A 23,210-nucleotide genomic window follows, 5' to 3' on the forward strand; every position below is an offset into this window, starting at 1 on the left:
AGTAGTCCTCTATCTCTGCCGTTCTCCTTCACAAACCCATCTCCTGCCCTTTCTCTGCCCTTAGTTCATAAGGGCCTTTGTGGGGGTGGGAATTTAATGCTTTCCCAGTTCATCCAGGAGTGAAATACACAAGTGCTCCTGTTTAAAAGGAGCGATTGGACCCCCAGCCTGCCCCTCGGAGACTAGAGCGCCATTTCTCAACTTGTGGGTTGTGACTCAAAAGTAGGTTGCAAGAATGTATAAAAGGGTCATGAACAAATTTAAAAAATGGATTCTCCTTTTAAAGGAGTAAAATGGGGGAAGCTGGCTTTTTCCCTGGCAGAGCTCCAGCCTGCTGGGGTGGCTTGGGGTCCCCAGTGCCTCGCACACTGTGGCTGGGGCCTGGGGGTGGGGAGCAGCAGGTCGGGAATGAGGGGCACTGGGTATGGACTGGCTGTCAGCCTTTACAAATGGGTCCTGGTAGAAGAAAGGATGAGAACTGCTGGCATAGAGGATTTCAGTGGAAGGATATTTAAAAAAAACAAACCTGGAACAAAACCCTCTCCAAGAAGAGAGTAGCCACCATAGTGCTTTCACTGTCTGCTTGTTGGAAGAAGAGGCAGCAGTCTCAGAAATGTAGAGGTCTCTGTGCTTGGGCTTCCCACTTTACCAAAGCAAGTACACATCTCACTCTGCAAATTGGATAACCCCAAGAGTCTGGAAGGTGAGGGAAGTGGATTTCTCTGCACCTGTGTTTCTGCCCCCACTTCTGTGCCTGCAGGGGCACTTCCTGGTCTGGTGAAAGTCGCTGAGTGGAAAGGTCTTGCTGATGAAATAACTGCATTTAAGAGAGGGGCGGGAATGGGTGTCCTCACTCCAGAAATGGAAAGGGTTCTGCAGTGCAAACAGCGACTAATCGGCGCTCTGGCAAGGGTGGCTCGGATGATGTTTGATTTCCGTGATGTCAGAGTGGCTGAAGTCCACTTGTCAGGTGAGCAGATAGCGTGAGCTGAGCTAATGGGCAATTGATGCCTGTCAAACTGGAGGTAATAAGCAGTGCATTTCAGGGTCACAATCATAGAAAAGGAGGGTTGGAAAAGACCTCAGGAGATCATCTTCTAGTCCAACCTCCTGCTCAAAGCAGGACCAGTCCCAACTAGATCATCCCAGCCAAAGCTTTGTCTAGCCGGGTTTTAAAAACCTCCAAGGATGCAGCATCCACCACCTCTCAGGGTGACCCATTCAAGTTCTTCCTAATATCCAACCTAAACTTCCCTTGCTGCCTCTTGAGCCCATTGCTCCTTGTTCTGTCATCTGCCACCACTGAGAACAGCCCAGCTCCAGCCTCTTTTAAACCCCCCTGCAGGGAGTTGAAAGCTGCTATTAAATCCCCCCCATAGTCTTCTCTTTTGCAGACTCAGTAGACCCAGCTCCCTGAGTCTCCCCTCACCAGTCGTGTCCCAGCTTCCTCACCACTTTTGTTGTTCTCCACTGGACTCTCTCCAACTTGTCCACATCCTTTCTATAGTGAGGGGCCCAAAACTGGATGCGGGACTCCAGATGTGGCCTTGCCAATGCAGAATAGAGTGGAATAATTACTTCCTTTGATTGCTGGCAATGTTGTTAGCCTTCTTGGTAACAAGGGCACACCGCTGACTCCAATTCACCTTATTGTCCACTGTCACCCATAGGTCTTCTTTCTGCAGAGCTGATGCCTAGGCAGTCAGTTTCTAGCTTGTCCTGATTAATGGGATTTTTCCATCCTAGTTGCAGGACTTTGCACCTGTCCTTGTTGACCCCATGAGATTTTCCTTTGGCCAAATCCTCCAATTTGTCTATGCCACTCTGAATCCTACCCCTACCCTCCAGTGCATCTACCACACCCCACTGGAGCAGAGAGGAGGAATTTGGAGCAGAGAACAGGAGCAACTCAAAGTTAGCAAGTGCTCAAGATTGAATGCGTGTCCTCTGGAAAACCACAAGATCTGAAGAGTGAAGCCTGCCAAGCAACCTGGCAATTTCCTGGTGATCTAGCTGGCAGTCCTAGGATCTTGTCTAACTTTTCCTTCCTGAATGCTACAAAATTGTTGTGTGCTACAGGACAAAAATTGGGGGAGAGAATGGACAGAGATTTTGATTCCTTTTCTATTTCCCTGCATTCAGGGGTCCCAGAGCACTGAGAGAGGTCTTTTCCCTCTTAGAAACTCTCAGCTCTGTAGACATGCCTGTTATCCCCTAAGCAACAAATAGGTGCCAATCTCCCTTGACTCTGTTTACTTCCCCAATTATAGTTTCCCTCCCAGATTGACACGCGCTGTCCGTAGTCCCCGTCTGAGCTGAGTTCCAGCACATGGGAAGGGGCCTGGATTAGAGGGAGCTACGCAGTCCCCAGATGACCTCTTCCTAGCCAAAGCTCAAAACTGGTATTTTGGCTTCATCTTCCTTGACCTGCCAGCTCCCTCTGAAATGCCAGCCTGCTTCAACCTTAGGTGCCATGACTGTTGTCTTCTACTTTTGGTCTCTTAAGGGATGAGGTCCTGGAGATAAGAAACTCTGTTTACTCTGCCAGGCTGTGTGCTAATAGGGTGTTCCTGGTCCAGGACTTGGACCCAAAGGCATTAAAGGTTTAAGTTGTGCAGGTTGCATAGCAAGCTGGTGGTCACTGCCATGGCCCTATTTCTCTATAGGTGCAGAGAGTTCACATCTGTCTGCTCCAGTCTCAGTACAGAAGTTACCAGCCTTTCTGCCTCTGCCCTGATGCTGCTGTCTTGGCTCAAGTATTCTTGGCAGTTTTTAGGCTTAAACAGTTGCTCTCTGTTTCCAGCATAAAGCCATGTCAGCAAGCGTGTTGCAGACGCGGGATGCAGAAGGATCCAGGGTAGCTGCTGCTACCTCGAGACCAACTACTCCAGACCTGGAATTCTACTGGGTTGGTGACAGTCATCGCTGCAAACGGTGCCCTCGAGGTATTGTGTTCCCCAGGCTAGTTCTCTGCTCTCCTCTCCCTTGTTCTTGGGGCACAACTCTATCCTTTCCTCTTGCCTGTCTGTTCCACCGCTCTCCGTGGAACGACCATACCCTTTCATTCCTGTCTCTCCCTCCTCTTCACTTACTATACCATTCCCTTTCCAATCCCGCTCTTGCCCCTCCTTTGTCTGGCAGGAAACCACACATGGATGAGAGCTGGGGTAATCAAATGTTATTACAGTGGGATGCTGTCTTGATACCCTCATCTTGGGCTCATTGTCTGGTTGTACATGGGGAGTTGCAAAGTCTCAGGTTTTCCTTTTATTGGTGGTTTGTGACCTCTAAATTGAGTGAAAACAGATGCCACTTCTAGCATGCAAACACCACCTTTTCCCTCTGGGCAGATGCTTTTTGCTGTGTCTCTCCATCTAATGTGCCATTTCTCTTCCCTCTTGCCTGCAGGTCACTACGTTAAGGAGCACTGTGTTAACTCTGACGAGCCTTCGACGTGCCTTCCGTGCAAAGAAGGCTGTAAATATATGGCCTACGCCAGTGGGTTCAAGACCTGCTTCCTTTGCCGTGTCTGCAGGCGAGGTAAGAAGGAAATTGAAACTAAGGGTTTTTGTCCAGCAGGGGTCAGTCTTCTACCACACTTCATTCACTGTAGTAGTGTAGGATGAACCATGGAGGGATTGTAAGCCCCTTTGGAGAAGGGACTGCATGTCAGCTTGGCACCACTTGGGGTTGGGTCCTAGTTCCTGTCTGGGGCTACAGGGTGCTGCCTCGGTATAGTTAATAGAGGAGTCTCTCCCACTGGACAGACTAACTTTCTGGATGATGGGCAGATGAATGTGCCTTGTCTGCAACACCTGCTTACCATCACAGCAGGGTGGGTATTCGTTTTCTGGAAAGCTGTGTAGGCCTTAGCCCCTTGCTCTGGTGTGTGCAGGCACTAATGGTTTTTCATCTTGCTCCTACAGCAGCATGGCTCGCTGCACTGGGACATTGAACCAGGGCTTGAACTTGAGACCTTCTTCTGCAGTGGAGTGTAGACTGTAGCTTAAGGAACTTGCTTGCTGGCTGGCAGCTGCTGGGCAGAGGCACTGTCTGCTTGTAACTTAAAGATCAGGCTAACAGAAGTGCTGTTACTGCTGGGGTGTAGGACTGTGGGAATGCATGCATGCAGGGGACAGGTGGCTCTGAAGGCGAGTGAGTTAGTGTCTTCCTGTGAGTGTGTTGCAGTTTGGCGTGTTGTTTTTTTGTTTAGCCTTAAGAAAGGATCAAGCTCCTGTGTCCAAGCTGAGGTGAGACCCAGTAGTGCAGGAAAGGCCCCCCACAACTCTTCCCAGCCAGGCTTGTTCCATCTTGGTGGGGGTGAAGGGGTCTAACCGGGCATGTTCTCCTGTGTGGCAGACCAGGTAGAGGTGAGACCATGCACCAGGACCAGCAACAGGGAGTGTGCCTGCAGGAATGGCACCTACTGCACCCCAGATCAGCCCTGTGAAATGTGCCACAAGTGCCAAACCAGGTGAGAGCTACTTGTCATGCTGCGTAGAGGGAAGAGGGGCTTGGGGCTGGAGCAGGACCTTTCCAGTCCTGACGCACGTTCTAGTGCCTTCAGCTCTACTGTGGCAGTATGGCTATCCCATGCTGGCTGGTCCACCTGCCAAGTACTAATTCATTTCTGTCTGTTTCCTAGTTGTCCGAAAGGAGGAGAGGTGGTGAAACCTTGCACACCATATAATGATATACAGTGCGGCCACTCCATCATGCCCACTCCTGCACCAGGTAGGAGCAGAGGGCAATTGGGAAAAGGGGGTTAGGAGCAGAAGCCTTCAGGAGCAAGCATGGTAGCTTATTAGTTAACTCCTGGCTGACTTGAAAAGTAAAGGGAGAAGTTCAGCCCTGAATCCTAATCCACAGTGGTAAGAGAAGTGAGAGAGGCCAAATTGTTAGATGAGAGGAGAATTGCGATTCTTGTATTGGGGGGTGGTTATCGGAGGAGGGAGGAGCTCTCCTCTTAATGCTTGCTTCCATCCAGAGCTCTTGGAGCATTCCCAGTTTGTTTCGTTCTTTTGCAGGTACTTTTGCGGGCTTGGCTGTTGGTATCACTGTGCTGGTAACTGTAGTCATCATAGCCCTGGTCGTGCTGGCAGTTTGGTGTTGCTGCTTTTCAGGTAAGAGGTGGGCACAGGTATAGGTGTGAGCAAAGGGCAGAGTGGGGTGCATATGAAATAAGAAAGGCTGGAAGCAAAATTCTGGCGGTGGGAAGTGGACTGCAAAGTCTCTGGTGGGAAGGAACTTGGGATTTGTTGGCTGGATAATGCAAAGCTTTCACCACTAGCTTCTGTGGTCAGTCTGCCAGTTTTTGAGCCAATCAAATGGTGCTTGGAGATCTCGGAGAGCCCCGAATCTGCTTTAACCAATGTTTTAGCCTTAACGGTGCTATAGCTGGGCTGAACTTTTGCTCTTTCACGCTGCTCCGGGTGCTAGGGGGACAGAAGGAGTGACGCTTGTAAATCCCCATACCCAATACCCTGTTGTAAATAGTGGGCTGAAGCCTCCACTGGTTTAAATGAGTGCAGCGCCGTTTGATTTCATTGAGCCCTTGGACACTTGACACCAGTACTTTCCACTTCCTAAAAGCCACCGCCATATCCTGGGAACCTGCATGCACTGACGTGGGTTGGTGTCAGTGGGTCATGTGTTCCTCTTGCACCCTGACAAAAGTGAGGGATGGCCTTGATGTTGTTGCTGGTGTTTTGGGCGACTGCTCTAGACAGGATCCTCCCAGGTGGGACTTTGAGGAGGGTAGAAATGACTGAGTCCATCCTTTACTGCAGTCTGTTGCCCTTGTCTCTTCTGCCCAGAAAAGAGAAGCAAGGGGAAGACTGGAGGCTTGGCAGAATGGGGCCAGCCTTGTTGGGGTGAATTCTGCTAATGGGCCTTTCCTTCTCTTCCAGGTGACAAGGAGAAATCTTCTGTCTTAACGGTGAGGGTTGTGCTAATGTGCTTTGTGGGGGGAGGCGGGGTATAATTGCATCTTGGCTGTAGATGTGCAGGGATTGCTCTGCCTGGTTAACTTGACTGAGCTGAAGGAAGCTAATTCAGGGTTTCCAAGAGCATTTTGGGAGTGTGTGGGAGAGGAGCTCTAGTCTTGGCACCTACCTGTCAGTGAGAGGACTAGAGTTGTTAGGCTCAGGGGACTGTGCAGAAATGTGTGGACGTGTGCAGTTGCTCATTTTCAGGTAATGTTGCGGCCAAGGCCTTTGGCTCTAAGCTAGCTCATGTCTGCATGGGAAGTGATACCAGACGCATATGCTACAAGAGATGCATGGTCTGGTTTGATCTTTCGACAGGGCTGGAGCCTTGGCACCTAGAGAAACTTAGCAGGTTTAGAAACCTGGTTGTGGATTGGATTTTGGTTTTGTAACTAGCTGTCTGAGCCAAACTTCAGCCATCCTCCAAATTTGTGTAGGTCAGAGCAAGGCTCTGGAGTTTGCTTGTTTTTTCAGGAGACCTTGAATCTGCTTCTTCAGCACTAATGCTTTAATAGCCCCCGTTGTTCCTTATCCAGTGGAAGATTTCATAGACATTAGGGCTGGGAGGGACCCTGCGAGAGCATTGGGTCCAGCCCCACCCCCCCAGGGGCAGGAAGTCAGCTGGGGTCGGATTACCCCAGCAAGATAAGCTTATGCATCCAAGCACCACTTAAAGGTATCCAGCAAAGGTGCTTGCACCATTTTTGGGGGAGTCTATTGAGAGCTCTAGACTTCTTTACCGTCCAACACTGACTGGTGTTGTCTCTCCTCTTCAGTCCAAGCTGCTGTCGCAGCTGATGAACAGCACAAGGAGTCGAGGAACTTGGGACAACCACAGGAATCAAAAGATGGATAAGCTGCTAGTTCCACAGGAGCAGGCTGGTCAACCAGACCCTATGGGACTAACAGCAGAGGCCAGCCACCCAGAGCTCCAGGTAACAAAATAGTGTGGGCGCACCCACCACGCATGCTGATGCTCTTTTACTGAATGACTTGCACAATAGACTCCCTTTCCTAATTCTAAGGCTGAATTCAGACTCTGTGCGTTGGAGATTTTGATGACCCCCCCCCCCCCCCAAACACCTGCCAACTTACTGCTTTTGGTCAGAACAGGCCAGTGCAGGTGGCAAGTTTTTTAGGAAGGCAGAAATCTCTGCCATGGCTTAATCAAGTGTAAACAGCACGGTATTTCACCGTATGTGTGGAAAGGAGTTAAGTGCAGGGCCTGGTGCTGACTGCATTTTGTGATGGCCCCCTCTGGCTGTAATCCTAGGATAGCTGATGGTAAAATGCCTGAAACAGTGGGCTTGTCTGTGGGTTAGCTTCCCTATCCCCTGAATGGTCGGGGACCTGCCATCTCCATCTATGCGAGAGAAGGGTTGGGTGGGGATCTAGAGGGTTTTGCCCCTCTGTGCAGGGTCAGACTGATTTGCTACAGTTGGGATTGGGAAGGGATTTTACCCCATGCTCTGACTTTCAGTATGGCCTGCTGGGGCTTTGAGCCTTCCTCTGTAGCTGGGGGCATGGCTTTCTTCCTTGGCACGCTCATGGTTTGTTTGGGGGTTTTTTAACCACTCTTGCAGCAGCAGAACATTGCCTGTGCCTGTCTTCCTGCTTTGCTTACAACAGCGTGGGGTGTTGTGCCTTGTGGCTGTGACAGGCAAGGATTTGTTTGGGGTGGTGTGGATAGGGATGATGCTGCTTGCGGCAGGAGGCTGGACTAGATGACCCCTTCCTTCCAGCTCTACTCTTTTTTTTTTTTTTCTATGACCATGGCCTGTCTCCAGGTTCAGTGGGATGATCTTTGAACAGCCATCTTGTGCAGATCTTGCAGGGAGAGCAAACCATACAGAAGAAATCTCATTCGTGTCCCAATATTACAAGGGAAAGAAAGGGGAGTTCCCCTTCTCTGTTACTTAATGGCAGCTGGTGTCTTGCACAACATATGTCGTGACCAGAACACTGTATGTGGCTTCATCCTTCTAGGTGGTACAGACCAGTGCAGCTCCTGAGGTGAAGGGGTGGAAGAAACTGGTTCCAGTGGAAGGAGATGACCTGATAGAGAGTAAGTGGAGTATAAGTTTGGGCCTTGTCTGCTGCTTTGTACTAGGAACTGGGAGGGACTATGGAAAACTTTGCAGTCCACGGTTCTGTTTTCTAGTCCAACATTCACAGCATGTTGACAATTCTCCCACTTCTTGGGATGGGGAGTGACCCTCCAGCTGTGGTTTTGTTTTTGGCCTAGTAGGCAAAGTACCAGGGAGACTAAGGGAACCGTATGAAGGTCCCTTTGGGCATGGCTCTCTGGGACCAAGTAGCCATGGCCTGGTGACCTTCCCTGATGCAGTTAGAAAGGGGTGGGGGGGCATAGACCACCCCAGCTCACTTGTTACCTCGTCTAAAGGGTGACACAGGTAAGACTGGGGCTGCAAATCCCTGTGGGTTGGATCTGTGTTGGTGATGGGGCTGTAGGCAGAGGTGCATCTAGGGAGGATGCAGTTGGACCCCTTAACAGGGTCTTCCAGTGATAAAGGCAGATGATGCCCAGGCTTAGTCTGGTGAAGAGAGAGAGGGGATTTAATAGCAGCCTTCAGCTCCCTGCAGGCTGGTTGCAATGAGGATGGAGCTGGGCTGGTCTCAGTGGTGGCAGATGACAGAACAAGGAGCAATGGTCTCAAGTTGCAGCAAGGGAAGTGTAGGTTAGATATTGGGAAGAACTTTCTCATGAGGAGGGAGCAGGTCACCCAGGGAGGTGGTGGACTCTCCATCCTTGGAGGTTTTTAAGACCTGGCTAGACAAAGCCTTGGCTGGGCTGATGTAGCTGGAGATGCTTGTGCTTTGCTCACAGGATTGGGCTAGATGACCCACTGAGGTCCCTTCCAACCCTTATTTTCTGTGATTCTGGGTCATGATCTGACTACTGGCAGGCAATTAAGGGGCGGGGGGGGGAAATTGCCTTGCCTTGTCATGCAGTAGCACTGCACAGCCAGACCTTTCTGGGGCTGCTTTTGGAAGGGATAAGGGTTACTCTTGATGGCATGGTGGGCTCTGGGAATGGTCTCACCAGGGCACGTGACTGGGAGGTCTCTTCCAGTATCCCCATGCCCTCTGTTCTTATAGGATGGTTATGGCTCAGGTTTCTCTTCCTCAGCTCTGCGCAGGTCCTTTTACTACTTTGCTGAAGAAGTGCCCTGCAAGGACTGGAAAAGATTTGGCAGAAGACTTCACCTAACAGAAAATGAAATTATGATGGCTGAGAAGATTGGTGGGGATACACTGGAGCAGTATGTGCAGATACTAGCCACCTGGGTGAACAAAGAGGGCACAGGATCCTCTGTGAACACATTGCTGGAAACACTGGACAGGATCCATCTCAGGGGCGTTGCACAATCAGTTTGCAACAAACTTATTCAGGATGGTCTCTACAAGTATGAAGACACAAGCCCAGAAGCAGACGGGATTGTCTCTTTTTGTAAGTACCTCTGAAGCCATGGGTTCCTTGTGCCCAGAGATGCCCTGGGAAGAGGAGCTGGAGTTAGCCTGGCGCCTGGTGGTAGACTGCGAGCTACTGCAGAGGTGCCGAGGCAGAGGAAATGCTCTGAAGAGACTTGTACTTGTAATGACTACAAATTGTTCCAAGGGATCTCCTCTTCGGGCGCTGGTACCACATGGTCACAGCCTTATGGACTGCTGTTGACATTTGGCAGAAGTCCTCGCCTGCTGCTAAGGCTAGGTCCACAACTGGAATCTCTTCTGGGGTCCCTCTGACAGACCAGACTACAGCCCTTATCCTTTCTCTCTCTTAGTGCTGTGGGATTGCTTCAAGCTCTTGGAGTCTCAGATGGCAGCCAGCCAGGCATAGCCACTGCCTAAAGCAATCTGTGGCTGGCAAGCTTTAGCTGGGTTCTTGCTGTCTGAAAAAGGTCCACCTGTTGTACATTTTAGCTGTAGATAAACTCCCATTCCTGTAGGGCTAGAGCTGGGATGTGAGGGTTGGAGTGGAGTTCTGTTGGAAAGGAAGACTACTACCTTCCCCACTGGTACGCACAGTATGGCCCACAGGCATTAGTTTCCTTCGTGAAGGATGCCAAATCCCACAGAGGTGCAGGATGATCAGTGGCAGGTGCTCAAAAAGGCACATGAGAGATGGGTTCGGTTCCTGCTTGGCCACAGACTTAATGAGTGACCTTGAGCAAACTGCTGTCCTCTTTGCTCAATGCCTGCACAGTGGAGCTGCTAAACCTTCCTTACCTCAGAGAAGGGAAAAGAAGTGCACTTGAACTATGGTCATGGTCATCCATCCGTCCTCTTGATGAATGAGGAACTTCATCCAGGTATCAGTTTTCTCTCAGTACATAGTTCAGGGACTTCATATCTGTGAAGTGACTTGCTGTTGTACCTCAGGGTCATCCAGCTACCCACTTTCCCTCCTCCAAAAGCCATATGAGCGTCATCGATGCAGCCACAGATGCCTTATCCTCAGCATACTGAAACGGGTGCTTCCTCTCATCCAGCATCTCTTGGAGGATGTCATACTTGAACAGCCTTCCCCCTCCACCCTTCCAACATCCCCTTGTCATTGCTGCTTCGTTTTTAAATGGAAGAATTTATTCTCTGTATTTTATATTTATTAGTAGCTGTGAATATTTAACTTTAAAAGCGAAATATAAAAATAAGACTCTTCCTGCTTTTTTTACTATGCATTTTTGCCTTGAACTAGCTAGTAGTATATTTTTTGTACATCTCTTTATGAATAAACCTTTTAAAAAAAATTTGTACTGCTGCTTGCTCTCCCCTTCTTCCTGCACCCCCTTCCCTCCCCTACTTCCTCCATCGTTCTGAAATGCTGCTGCCATGGCTAAACCCTAGGGACAAGGGCAAGGCTTCAGTCTACATGGCTCTGACTTCATTGAAGCTATGCTGTCCTTCACTGGAGGCCCAGGCTTGGTTTCCTGTGCGGTCAGGCTAGATTATCTTCCCCTCAGGCAGACTTGGCAAGAGGAAGCCAGTGTTTGCATGTACCCTGGGGGTCACCCCCCCGCAACAACCTTTCCTTTTTGTGTGCAAGTAGAATTCAAGAGTCTCAATTTGTTTGTCAGCATCTTCACACAGCCCTGTGTCCACGTACCACTTGGACCCTATTCTGGCTTGCAGCTGTTGGTGTCCTGTAGCTCTTCTCCTGGATTTGGTTAGCAAAGGCCTGGCTTTACTGGGGAAGATGCCTTCAGTCATAGTCTAACAGATGTCAGTAGTCCCACTGGGGGTTGTGGAGAACTCAAACAGCTTTACCTTGCCCCCCACCCCCCTTGGATCCAGGACGCTGGCTTTGGTTTTTAAAAAACAACTGTTCCCAGCGAGTTGTTGCTCTTATAGTGGAAAGGGAGGAGTTGGGGTGGGGAAGAAGGGGCACGAGTAATGCCTCTATGGGAGGCAGACTGCTGCTCTGGTTAGAGCCGCAAATTGGCAGGCTTACCAGAGAGCAAAAATGCAGGTCTGGTGACTTGAGGGAAAGCTCTCTTGAGAGCCATGTGCTAGAGCAGGGGTTGGCAAAATGCAGCCCGTGGGCTGGATGTAGCCACAGGGCCCCTAAAAAATTTAGAAAATGAAACTGCCCCTGGCTGCCTGTCATGTGGCCCTTGACGGCTTGCCGAAACTCAGTAAGTGGCCCTCTGCCCAAAATAATTGCCTGCCCCTGCGCTAGAGGAAGGCAGGGTTCAGTTTCTATGCATAGAAATTACTGTTGCCAATGCAAACAGTGTTGTTCCTCCCTTGCTAGTGCTGTACTCCCGTGTGTCCGGCTATATCCTCTGTGCGTGCTAAGGACCTGATCAGGTCCTCGGGGGTTCTTGCTGCTAAGGAACCGCTGCTCATCGGTGTAGTTGGCTCCCAGGGTGCAATCAGCCCTGTGCTCTATTGTGGGTCTACCTGTGCTAATTTCTTTGCTGCTTTCCCTGCCCTCTACTAGGGAATTGAAGCCCTGAGTGTAATTTTAAAAGGGAGCATGTAGAAAGCTTCCACTTGAAGCACTTGAGTGGCAGCCAGAACCATGATCTGGCAACTAAGGCACAGAAGACAAATTACTTACCCCACACACCAGGCCTCCTTGGTCCTCTGTCATACTTACTAGCTAACACTGCCCTCTGACATGAGTACTCTGCAGACACCTGTATGTGAAATAAGGATCCTTCTCAAAAAAACAACATTTTTAAATGCACCTGCTTCGAAGGGGAAGGTTGGACTTTTTCCACTTTAAAGAAACTAGTTTCTCTTTTTGCTATGGTTTAATTTTGGGTTGTCTGAGGCAGTGTGGGCCAGTGTTGAGAGGTAGGGGCATCTGCACAGAGTCCCTGGACCTTGGCAAAGAGCTGGGAGAGGAAAACTTTTAGCCCCCTGTGCCTCACTTTCCCCATCTGTAAATGCAAGGGAATGCTACCTTGTGTGCACGTGGGAGATAGGATGGCGTATGTTATTGCCACGCTCCTAGTGCCCAGGGCAGGACTTCTGCTCTGCGAGGCTGACTTAAGGCTGTGACATTGCATTGGCTGTGAGCACTGGAGCTCTGCTGTTTCTCCTTGGGAACATCCAGAGCCAGCAGCCAGCTTGGCCGCGTGCTTGGGTGTGTGGTCAGAGCAGGGAGGTGATTGGTCAGGGGCTGGGAGACAGATGCAGTGAGTTGCCACTGGTTTCTCCAGTATCACCTGCTGCCTTTGAAATACACAGAGACCAAGATGGTCTTTTAAAATACCATTTATTACAACAGAGCCTTCTGAACTAAAATCCCAACTGGGTGGTTTGGTAGTAGGGTTGGTTTCATGGGTTTGTGTCTTTTCTTTCTTTACTTATTTCTTTTCCATATATATATATATAAAAAAAAAAAAGTCGGACTGTGGGATTCCCCAGGGCAGAAGCAGCCCAGCCCCTAGTGTCCATCTGAACTGGGAGGGGAAAAAAGCAATGCCCTTGCCTCTAACTCTCCTCGCTTAGGGGGAGAGGCTGCAGGCTGACCCAATTGGGAACTGGGGTAGGCCCTTGTGGTGTTGACGGCTTTCCCTTCTGCTCCCGCTGCCCGTACTTGAAGCAGGGAGGAGGGCAGAAGCCCGGGATGGGGACAGTGGGGTTAGCTGCTCCATGACTCGACTCCCACCTGCACCAAGGAGCTCAGTTCTGAGTCGAAGAGCAGTGCTGCACCTGCCATATGTCTGCATCCCTCCTGTGGTCTTCACTGAGGTTGGACTTTCATGGGCTTAGGATGCACCCTGCCCAAGCAACTGTCTGCAAGTTCAGAGCCAGGGCGGTAAGTGCAAAGGGGTAGAGCTGCTCCCTGACTAGCTCCAAGGGAGGGGACAGGACAGGACTGGGATCTGCTGGGCTCTGAACCATACACAAAGTGGGGGAAAGGAGTCGGAAGCCATAGGGCAAAGCAGACGAGCCTGTGACTCCTGGTTAAAAAAATAACATGGACTTGGGAAGAATTTCACTTTTGCTGAAGAGTTTAAAAAAAAAAAAAAAAAAAAAAATCCTTCCTCTGTCATGCTCCTGTAAACTGAGTTTCTCCTGCTGATGAAACTCTACCAAGTCTCTAGCGTGTCAGCAGCCTGCTTGGGGCACAGCGCTCAGCAGCCACCTTGCACCTCTCCAGCGGAGCAGCTACAGAAGGGGTCAGGGTCCCGGAAAGCTCCCAGCCGGGCCCAGGAGCTCTGGATCCTGAGCCCCCCCGTATGGTACTCGCCCCCCCGCTACGACCTCTCTCTTTCTCTGCCACGGGGCTTAGCTGGTGGTGTCTTCTCCAAGCATGGCGGACCAGACGCTGATGCAGGGCACTCAGCCCCCTCTTCCTCACTGGAGCCAAGATAAGGGGGCTTTCAAACTACAGCGGAGGAGGACGAGGAGGAAGACGAGGAGGAGGCTGTGGCTGCAGATGAGGAAGGGGAGGCCGAAGGGGAGGAGGAGGCATTCCAGAAGAGCCATCTCCTCTTGGGCTGCCGTTTCTGGTGGAGGTAGTCTTCTTTCTCACGCTCCTTCTTGGCCCGCTGGTAGTGATCCTCTTCCTTCAGGTACCACACCGGAGGCCAGCGGTGCTTCTCAAAGTACTCCTGGTTCTCTGCAGAGAAAGAGATGGCACTTTAGCAATGAAACCATGCAACTGGGCCCCTGTCATACCAGCATGGTGGTCCTTTCCTGCCACAGAGTTTGCTGCCTATTGCTGGGGTCTCCTGGTTGCCTTGGCCAGGGTGCCCCGGGCCTGCTCTAGCAGGTGGATGCGGCAGATCGATGCACAGGGTGGTAGCCAGCACTGACCTGCTGACATGGCCTTCATATCCCGAGGGAATTTCCGACAGACGTTGTTGTAGTTGGTGCAGATGTGATGGAGGCACCAGTCTGCAAGCTGGTACGCGCAGTGGAACTGCAAGAGACGGAGCCGTGACAAGACCCAGGTTACCCCTGGTCCGGGACAGCCACCAGCCTACCCACTGCTGCTGTTCAGCCACCACCAGCGTGGGGGGGATGAGAGCTGCTCTCAGCTGCTGACAGAGGCGGAGGAGGATCGGCAGCGTGAGGCTGGCAGCGCACTGTTACTGGGATTGGCATCGGGCTGCTTTGCTGTCTATCCTTTGGCCACAAGAGGGCAGGACCCAGCTTGCTTGTCTCACCGGGGAGGTAACAGCACAGCTGCCCTTGTGTGCTGGGATAATCCAAGCCATGGGATTTGGTGCTGGGGGAGGGCAGACTGCCCCCCTCCCACTACTACTTCTACAAGCTTCAGTGTCTCTTGCAAAACTCGCATCCACCCAGTGCCCCAGCCTGTCCCTACGCAGCAGGGGGGACCAGTGGGCTCTCAACACAGAGCACTGGCCTCCAGAAGATGGCTCTGCTACATCTTCCCACTTTCCCCTTTGAACAACCTCCCTGCTGCGAGTGTAGCAACAGCCATCACCCACAGACAAAGCAAATCTCAGGGCCTCCTGCACTCGGTGCATCTGTGCTCTCCTTAACAAGCAGCTTGTACCTGAGCCAACTCCAGGAACACGAGGACATCCCCATCGATATCTGCCATCATCTGGGATGCCTCCATCAGGCTCGTCACCGTGTACTGTTCTGTAACACACAAACACAGCGGGGTTACGCAGTGTCCCCTTGCACTGCTCCAGGATGTGGGCAATAGCATCAATGGCCTGATTCCTGGAGACTCCTAGTGCCAGCCCCACTTTGGCCACTACAGTGGGTAGGGAATAGGCTGGTTTTATCCATGCCCAGGTGTTGTGTGAAGACACCTGGGTGACGCTTATTGTGTTGGGTGACACCTTTTGCTGGGAGAGAGGCTGGGGTCTGACCAGGGAGTGAGTACATTTGCTCTGAATCAAAAGCCCGACCGCCTCAATCCAAACAGCTGCTTTGAGACCGCTGTTGTGCAAGAATCTGCACGAGGCCTGGAGCTCTTGCCTCGGGGAGCAAAACCAGACTGTGTCGCCTGCAAAGCTGTTGTGAAACTGGGCTATTGTCCTTAACCGCTGAGAACACCGGAGCCATAGGACCTGCATCGTCTCCTGACCCGCTGAATCGGAAACACTGCATTGTGCTCCGGTCCTCCCCACCACCCCGCATTACCTGTGAGAGCCACGAGGTGCGGCAGACACAGCCGGTTAGCCAGGATGATGAGCTTCATGTCGTCGAGGTCTGGGCTGGAGCTGAACTGCCCGGTGTACAGGTACTCGAGCACGGCCCGCATGCAGCTCTTGCTGGTGTAGGGGAGTGCCACCTGCAATGGGCACATGGGGGGGTGGACAAGTTTACCTTCCCCAGGGTCTCGGGATCGCCACACCTGGCCCAACCACAGCACTTCTGCCCACTCCCCTCATCCGCAGTGCAACTTGCAGTGTCTGCTGCATGGTCTTTCCCCTGCCCATTGCACAACCTTGGCATCCCTCCCATTCTCCCTACCCCCACTGGGCCCTGCAAGGAGAGAGAAAAAGCACCGAGTCAGTGAAAAGGCACTTGGCGGCTCTCCTTGATGCCGTAGCTCTAGGCCTGTGGGACCCAGCTGCAGCAATGCAGGGAGGGGAAGTGCCTGCTCATCAGAACAGGTTTCCAGGCGTGGCAGGCAGCAGCGTGTCAGCTGTGCTCCCTTCTCTGGGCGCGCAGGGTCACAGGGCCGGGCTGGAGATCAGTCCTGGCCCTTGCTGCGTCCTGCCGCCCCCTCACCTCCTTGGTAGAACTCTCCACAAAGGGACCTCCGAACATAGCAGCCATCCAATCGCAGCTGGAGATCAGCAAGGGCTTGTGGGCACTGATAGCACCGTCATCCAGGATAAAGGTGACATCTGCAAGCAAGTACAAGGACACCCGTTGCAGATGGTCACGGCCTCCTGGCTGCCACCACAGGCTGCAGCCTGCGACAGCATCTCTGTCCTCCCCTACAAGAGGCCTCTGGTGATCCTGCTCGCAGCCCAGGGGCGGTGGTCTCCCCAGGGAAATATGCTGGAGCACCCGCAGAGTGAGAGGGTCTGGAAACCATTTCCACAACATGTTCTCCAAGGTCGTCTGGACTGCAGCACCTCTCCCCTCTTGGCAGAGGGCCTGAAACCAGGACAGCTACCCCTCCCACAAATGGGGCTTTATTTGGAAAGCTCCAGGCTTCACCCAGGGGAGCAGGTATTGTTACTCAAGTGTCATAGAGGAGGATTTAGTGATGTAGCCAAGGCCTACGGAGCAAGTCTTTGGCAGAGCTGGGAATAAAAGGGACCTATTCTCCTGGCTCGCTCTCCAGCTTGGCCCTCCTATATACTCTGGGGTTTGAAGTCTAATAAGAGGGCTGTGGCTGGCCTGTATGTTGGCCTCTCCATTGGCCTCCAGTGGAACGAATGCAGTCAGCATGATGCAAGGATTTTTATGTCACCTAACCTCACCACCAGGAGCCTGAGGAAGTTGCCTCGAAATGACATTGTCCTGTGTCACAGCACACAACCTGACAGCAACCTAATGCAACTACGGGGATGCCAGACCCAAGAGAAGGCCCCTTTAACGGCAGGATCCCCCTCCTCCAGTTGGGACGAAGGAAGCCAAGTTCCTGCAGCTGCTCCCGTTTAAATAACCACGCTGGAAAGCTGGGTGAGGGCCCGAACCCTGTGGCAAACCAGACGCTCGTGCTGGGCTTTCTGGGGAAGTGTATAACATGGTAAGTTATATAAAACCTGCCCTTGAAAGGAGCCAGCAGCACCAGGGACAGGTTTGCACTGGCAGCTCTGTCGGGGGCAAAGGCCTCTCAAATCACCAGCGTAGCTCCAGCCGCCGCGAGGGCTGCCCTGTTAATGCATCAGCCCTTTTGCCGAGTCCTGTTCCTGCAACTCTGTCATCCTTGGGCTCTTTCCTAATGCTGCCAGCAAAGTGGAGAGGCAGCGGCCATGGAAGTGGACCCCTGCACAGGAACGGGACTGTGATGCCCCTGCTCGTGCAAACTTAAACACCAAACAGCCACCCAGTGCTGCTGACTGCCAGTCAGTATGGGCCCAGACCACAGACGGAGGAAGAGATCTCTGCGTCCTGCTCAGGGGCTTAGGAGAGACTTGGGGAAAACACCCTGCAATGTGCCCAGGTTTGGGACAGACATGGCTCAGCGTGTCACCCCCAGGTCCAGAATCTGGGAAGGCTCCTTATGTCGCATGCCTAGGTGGGCAGGAGAGACGACTCCTGCCATCCACTTGCCTAGCGAATGCGCAAGGTTTTCTATGCCATGACTAGACTGAGGGGTGGAAGGGGACCCTGGGCCCCAGAAAAGCTTGGGGAGAAGTACAAAAACCTCCCAGCTCTCCGACCCCTAGTTTCTTCCTGCTATGGGGATCGAGCCTCCGCCACAGAAGCAACCCGTTCGTCTCCTGGCAAGCTCTGCTGCAGGCCGTACCAGAAAAGGTCCCCTTGGCCAGGCACTCCTTCACACGGTTGGTCCTCCTGACGTGGAAGGCTTTGGTGATCTCCTGGTTCATGAACGCCTCGTTGTTCAGGATGTTGGCCACCATCATCCGGAGATCGAAGACCTCCAGCAGCTCCGCTATGTGGGCAATGTGCATGAGGTCCCTCTCCTCGTCCAGCTCCCCCGTGTACAGGTACTTGAGCACAGCCCGGAAGGGCCCTGGCTGAATGGAGGGGTCCATTTTCACCACCACCATAAGTTTGGACTTGTAGGTTAGAGGGTCGTCCACCATCTCCTCCTGGATGCTGACAAAAGCCCGGCTCCAGGAGGAGAGGTCTCTCCCCCGCCGCAGCCCCCGCTCCCCATTCTCATAGCTGTTGCCCCTTAGGATCCCGTCGCTGGTGGACGCTCTAAGGCACGGTTTTCGCTGGCCAGAGCCGGCCTCCTCGGCACTCTCGCAGATGTCAAAACTGGCGGCTCGCAGGAGGAAGTCGCGCCCGTGGTGTCTCTCCTCCTGGTGCAGCATCCGCTCGGCGGCAGTGGAGACAGTGGCTCCTGCGCTGCTCTCTGCCGTGCCCTGCTGGTCGTCCTCGCTCAGGTCCATCAGGAACAGGTCGTAGAACTTGGAGGAGGAGGTGGAGAGGTAGATCTTGTGTGCGTAGATTTTGATCCTCTCTTGCAGCACCAGGATGACGTCTGCGCACAGTGGGTCCTCCAGCAGGTGAGCTGGGCGCTCCTCGTTATTGGAAGGAGGGTCTGGGACCAGGATGATTGGCGGCGGGGGCTTCGGGGGCAGGAAAGGAGCCTGGAGCAGCGGCCGCTGGACGTTACGGAGGTGAGACTTCCAGAACTGCAGGTGCCGGCGGGAGATGAGGGCTGCCCGGATGGCGTTGTCAAAGACATCCTTGATACCGAACTGAGCCACCACGCTGGTCTCGTAGTAGGGGATGCCCAGCTCCTTGGCCACTTCCCTCCCCTTCTCGGGGGGTAAAATCTCATTGGGCTTGATTGGCCTGGAAGAGAGAGGGGTGGAAAACCACAGTGAATACGGTCCTTCAGAGCACGCGGCAATGGCAAAGGGGCGGCTGAGGATATACAAGCAGCAGGGGCGCAAGGGCAAATAGTGCGTCCCGTAGCACGGCAGGCTGCCTGAGGCCAGGGGCTGAGATGCCCCTTCTGGGCTTTCCTGCTTTTGTCTCTTACCTGCCAGTCCTCACCACCTCCTCTGTTTTTCTCATCTCTCTTCCCCCTCACCCCTCCCCAGTCCCTATCATGCAGATCTGCCTCAACTCACAAGCCCTGTCCTCTGCAGTGCAGACTTCAGGGCACTGGCCTGCTGAGTGAGTTTTTCAGAAGCTGTTTCTGCCTTATCTCCTCTCTGCAAACACCCTCCTGCCCCCAGCATGGGTCTCCCTGGTGGCCTTGCTGATCTCCAAAGCCCGCTTCTCTGAATCTTTACCTAGCCAAGGGTCTCCGGGCTCGGTTGACTGCCTCTAGGTCAGCATAGCGAAGGTCGAGCTGGCAGCCCACGAGGATGACGGGTGCTCGGGGACAGAAGTGCTTGATCTCTGGGTACCACATGGTCTTCACGTGGTGTAGGGAGTTGGGGTTAGCAATGGAGAAGCACAGCACCACAACATCTGACCTACGAGCAGAGGGAGGGTTCTGTTACCATTTGGTCCCCGTGGATGTGTAGTACACGCCTGCCCCCTGCCAGAACCAGGTGTGCGAATGCCTGTGCACACACCCTGCACAGGAGCTGGATGCCCGGTAACCAAGCCGCAATGTACAAAGTCCTGGGTAAATTGGCCCATGTGGGAATCGGCTTCGTTCATCTGTAACATGCCTTCCCCATATGGGGAGGCCAGTGCTCCCCTGGGGTACCCTGCATGCTTCCTGCTCACGTCCACCCATTCTGCCAGGGGGCTCAAAGCATCCATGTGGGAGCTAACCCCTCCTCTCCCAGTGCAGTGTGCACTTCTCCTGTATAAAAGACGCTTCCTCTTTTGATTCATTTACTCCTCCTCTTTCCTAGCCCTGCTGGAAGGACCTGCTCATCACCCTACCTGCCATAAGCAAAGCGCCTGTCTTTGTGATGGTCTCCGAAGGTATCCCAGAGTCGCAAGGACACGCTCACATCATCCACCACATCTCGCGAGCGCTCCAGCACCTGGGGAAGCAGAGGAGGTGAGGGACTGTCAAGCAAGGCAGGAAAGGCCATTTCCAGGGAAATGAGGTGGGGACAGGTCGTCAGCCAGCTTCTCTCTTGCTCCGTGCCCAGGACATTTAAAGGGGAGTTAATGCCACTGCTGGCACTGATGCGGGGCGAGAATGTGCTGGGCTGAGCCTTTCTTCGGCTCGAGCGGATCCGATGCAATCGCATCAGCTTCCTGCTTTGATGGGGAGCTTGTCTGCAAGACCCCCGGCCCCTGGCTCCAACCGAGGCAGTAAATGGGTGGCTGCAGAGCTGGTGCTGCCCACAACCAGACATTCCTTACCTCCTGGCAAACGCGGTACTGGTCGATGGCCCAGACTGTGGGCACGTGGGTGGCAAGAAGCTGGTACTGGGTCAGCGTGGCATTGCAGGCACGGGCACAAATGAGCCTGGTCTTGCCCACCGCGTTGTCCCCAACCACGACGCACTTGATAGTTTCTACGTTTGGCCTCTCATAATCCATGTCAGAATCCATTAATTGGGACCTGCGGGAGAGAGCAGCAAATTGCTGAGGGGGCTCTGCGTCGCACGCTCGGTCGGCCTCTGCTTTCCCTGCTTCCCAGAGGCTTTTGGGCTACCCCTGAGGGGCAGAGGACTCCCACAGAGGCTCCTGATCTACTCCAGCCTCTTTCTCCTGACCCACGCTTCTCCATCCCAGCTCCATGGAAAGAGTTCCCTGCAGAATGAGATCCAAGGGATGGCAAACCCCCTGGGAGGCATGCATAAGCGAACCTAATTGCCTGTGAATCGGGTAAGACCACACCCCTGGTGTCCAACCCGGGTCCCCCTTCACCGGCTGAAGCAGGTAGGAAAGGCAACTTGCCCCGAGTCTCTGCTCTTGCTAGGAGCGGATGCCAGGGCTGTCCAGCCCAGTGGGGAGCTGTTGTGAAACGGTGCGTATGGGCAAAGTCCAGCGCCCGGGCACAATTGCCCAGGAGTGCTGCTTCATCCTCTCGCATCATGCTCACAAGACCTGGCTCAAGGGGAGTCCCTTACGGTCCATGCCTGTCCCTGAAACATGCCTACAGAGGGGCAGCAGCACGGCGAGAGGACTCGCTTCGTCTCTCACGCACCCAGAACAGCTGCTCTGAGCAGGGCGCCTTGTGCAGGCTCCTGGCAAACCCCTCCCCAGTTGCCACAAGCACGTGGCCCAGGCTGCAGCGAGCGTGGCAGGCAGCCTTCCCTGCTCCCCCGGTGCCACCCGCCGAGGGCCACGCTGCCCGAGAGAGCTGCGAGCAGAGCAGCACGCAGCAGCCCTTGCAAGGGGAAGCGAGCCAAGGCAGCTCCCCACCCCTTCCCGGCATGCTCTCCAAGCAGGTTCCCTTTAAAATTTAATGGGCTCATGGAAGCGTGTGCTGCTCTGCCTCGCAAGACACATGCCCCGTCTGCCTGACTCGGCCCTCCTCCCTCCTGGGTCTTCCTGGCCCAGGCTCATGCCTGTTCATGTGAGATGTATTATTTTTCCTCCTCCTTTCTCCCTTCCCTGCACTTGCGAGCGAAGCTTCCTGATCCGCTGACTGAGTGTGGACTTCAGACCCTGGCCTTCCCCCTCCACCCCCCTTTCCACCCTTGGCCCCACCAGCTGGATGCCTCCCTCAGCTCCAGGCTGGCACGCAGGCAGAAGAAAGCGCGGAGCTCTTGCAAGCAGCCTGAAGGGCACAGCCAAACCCTCGCGGGGTGGCAGCTCCCTGCCTACGCCGTCACTGGAACAACTGGCACTGGGGCCACCGCAGCCCGCTGCATTCCCATTTGGACGACGTAGCCATGACAGCATTCGGGCCCCTGGAAGGGACGTTTGCTCTCTCCCCTGCAGGCATGAGCGCCTTCCTGTGGCTGAAGACTCAGCAGCTGACACCGTTATGGGGAAGTTTGTATGACTGCCTCTCCAGGGGGTGCTTTTGGGGGAGTTGTGCCTGGGCCCCAAGAGACTGATGTTCCCCAATGACGGTGCAACGTCACCGTTGCTCTTCCCTGCCCAGGGCACTTGAGGATGTGCTCAGCCCCTTGCAGGATCGGGCCAAAAGACTGAGCATAGCGGGCCAGAACCACAGCTGTGCCAACCTGGGTCTCTCCCCATGCTGGCACACTTTGGAACAAGTTTCTCCCAGACCCAAAGTTGTTTCAAATGAGCAAGCTGCCCCTGCCCTGGCGTGCCTCTCCTCCATCCTTTAGGCAGTGAGCACGTGCCTCTGAGCACAGCTGTGCAAGGACCGGAAATGGGACTGAGCGCCAGGCTTGGGTATGGCCCTGATGGGCACTGGCAGGGGAAACTTTCCCGATATAGCCCTGCTTTCTCCTCTGCCCACTTGTCCAGCCCTGCACAAGGAGAAGCGCGAGAGAAATGGGGTCTTTGCAAGGTTTCACTCGGCTTTTGCAGCCCCCAGCGAGCCCAGGGGACCAAGCGTTTGGTCAGAGGGAGAGAAGGGCCCTGAAGAGGCAGACAGAGCGGGGAGGGAAGCAGGGCAGGTGTGCAAGGGGATGGCTGGCTGCTCCGGGACTGCCCAGGAGCATGGGGGCTGTGGCATGCTCCTTGCCTCCGGCCACGTGCATTAGGCCCGGCACCCAGCTATTATTTTTTACCTGCTCGGGGGCCTGCCCGCAGCACCTGCCTCGTGCAGGGGCAGATACAAAGTATGACGCCCTAACAGGAACAGGGCAAAACGCCGCCTGAAAGGGGAATCGGCCCAGGCAGCCTGAGGCGCAGGAAGAGCGCGAGGCGTGCAGCCAGGCGGCAACTTAGCACCCCCGTGAGGCTTCGCCAGGGCCCCGGGCGCGCCACAGGCACATTGCACGGTGTCCCCGCCTGACTCTGGTTCAAGGCAGCCCTGAAGCCAGCGCGGGGAGGGGGAGCGAGCCCCAAGCTGTGCTCCTGCCACCCCCGCCTCAACGCCAGTGTCCCCCCGGCTCCCCCCGCCCGGCCAATCCGGATTTGTTCATTTCACGCTGCCCCAGTCTCCGGTTGCCAAGGAAACAAAAGAATCACCGGGGAGCCTGGCGCGTCTCCTAGCAACTCCCAGTCTCAGAAATCCTCCAGCCCACATCTCGGCGGAGGAGGAGGGAGTGGGGCCGACATGCGCGCGCGCACACACACACACACACACAC

General features: G+C 53.9%; 2 protein-coding genes across 4 annotated transcripts in view; one reads left to right on the forward strand and one right to left on the reverse strand.

Moving 5' to 3' along the window:
- The first annotated feature begins 2,275 nt into the window (after positions 1-2,275).
- On the forward strand, positions 2,276-9,883 carry LOC109324568 (tumor necrosis factor receptor superfamily member 10B-like). Its single transcript, XM_019556587.1, has 9 exons — positions 2,276-2,945; positions 3,409-3,540; positions 4,360-4,474; positions 4,646-4,734; positions 5,028-5,123; positions 5,910-5,938; positions 6,764-6,922; positions 7,974-8,052; positions 9,139-9,883. The coding sequence occupies exons 1-9, from the start codon at positions 2,813-2,815 to the stop codon at positions 9,471-9,473; spliced, it is 1,167 nt and encodes a 388-aa protein (XP_019412132.1). The 5' UTR covers positions 2,276-2,812; the 3' UTR covers positions 9,474-9,883.
- Positions 9,884-12,718: 2,835 nt separating this feature from the next.
- The window catches only part of RHOBTB2 (Rho related BTB domain containing 2), a 21,189-nt gene continuing 10,697 nt past the window's right edge, over positions 12,719-23,210 (reverse strand). For all 3 annotated transcript variants that reach the window (XM_019556584.1, XM_019556586.1, XM_019556585.1), the window contains 9 exons: positions 20,391-20,592; positions 19,959-20,062; positions 19,352-19,537; positions 17,884-18,905; positions 16,188-16,306; positions 15,594-15,744; positions 14,995-15,083; positions 14,286-14,391; positions 12,719-14,088 (listed from right to left, as the gene is read on the reverse strand). In XM_019556584.1, coding sequence (XP_019412129.1) covers positions 13,850-14,088; positions 14,286-14,391; positions 14,995-15,083; positions 15,594-15,744; positions 16,188-16,306; positions 17,884-18,905; positions 19,352-19,537; positions 19,959-20,062; positions 20,391-20,592 — 2,218 coding nt within the window. In that variant the 3' untranslated portion in view covers positions 12,719-13,849. The remainder of the gene's footprint in view (positions 14,089-14,285; positions 14,392-14,994; positions 15,084-15,593; positions 15,745-16,187; positions 16,307-17,883; positions 18,906-19,351; positions 19,538-19,958; positions 20,063-20,390; positions 20,593-23,210) is intronic.

The sequence above is a fragment of the Crocodylus porosus genome, unplaced genomic scaffold (genome assembly GCF_001723895.1).
Source record: "Crocodylus porosus isolate Cpor-Errol unplaced genomic scaffold, CroPor_comp1, whole genome shotgun sequence".
In the NCBI taxonomy this organism is placed as follows: Eukaryota; Metazoa; Chordata; order Crocodylia; family Crocodylidae; genus Crocodylus; species Crocodylus porosus.

What these genes read in the sequence shown, in the direction of transcription:
- LOC109324568 (XM_019556587.1), top strand. Translation starts at nt 2,813, where the DNA reads ATGTCAGCAAGCGTGTTGCAGACGCGGGATGCAGAAGGATCCAGGGTA. An exon ending in CTGCAAACGGTGCCCTCGAG is followed by an intron (nt 2,946 to 3,408) that starts GTATTGTGTTCC and finishes TCTTGCCTGCAG; the next exon opens with GTCACTACGTTAAGGAGCAC. An exon ending in AGGAGATGACCTGATAGAGA is followed by an intron (nt 8,053 to 9,138) that starts GTAAGTGGAGTA and finishes TCTCTTCCTCAG; the next exon opens with CTCTGCGCAGGTCCTTTTAC.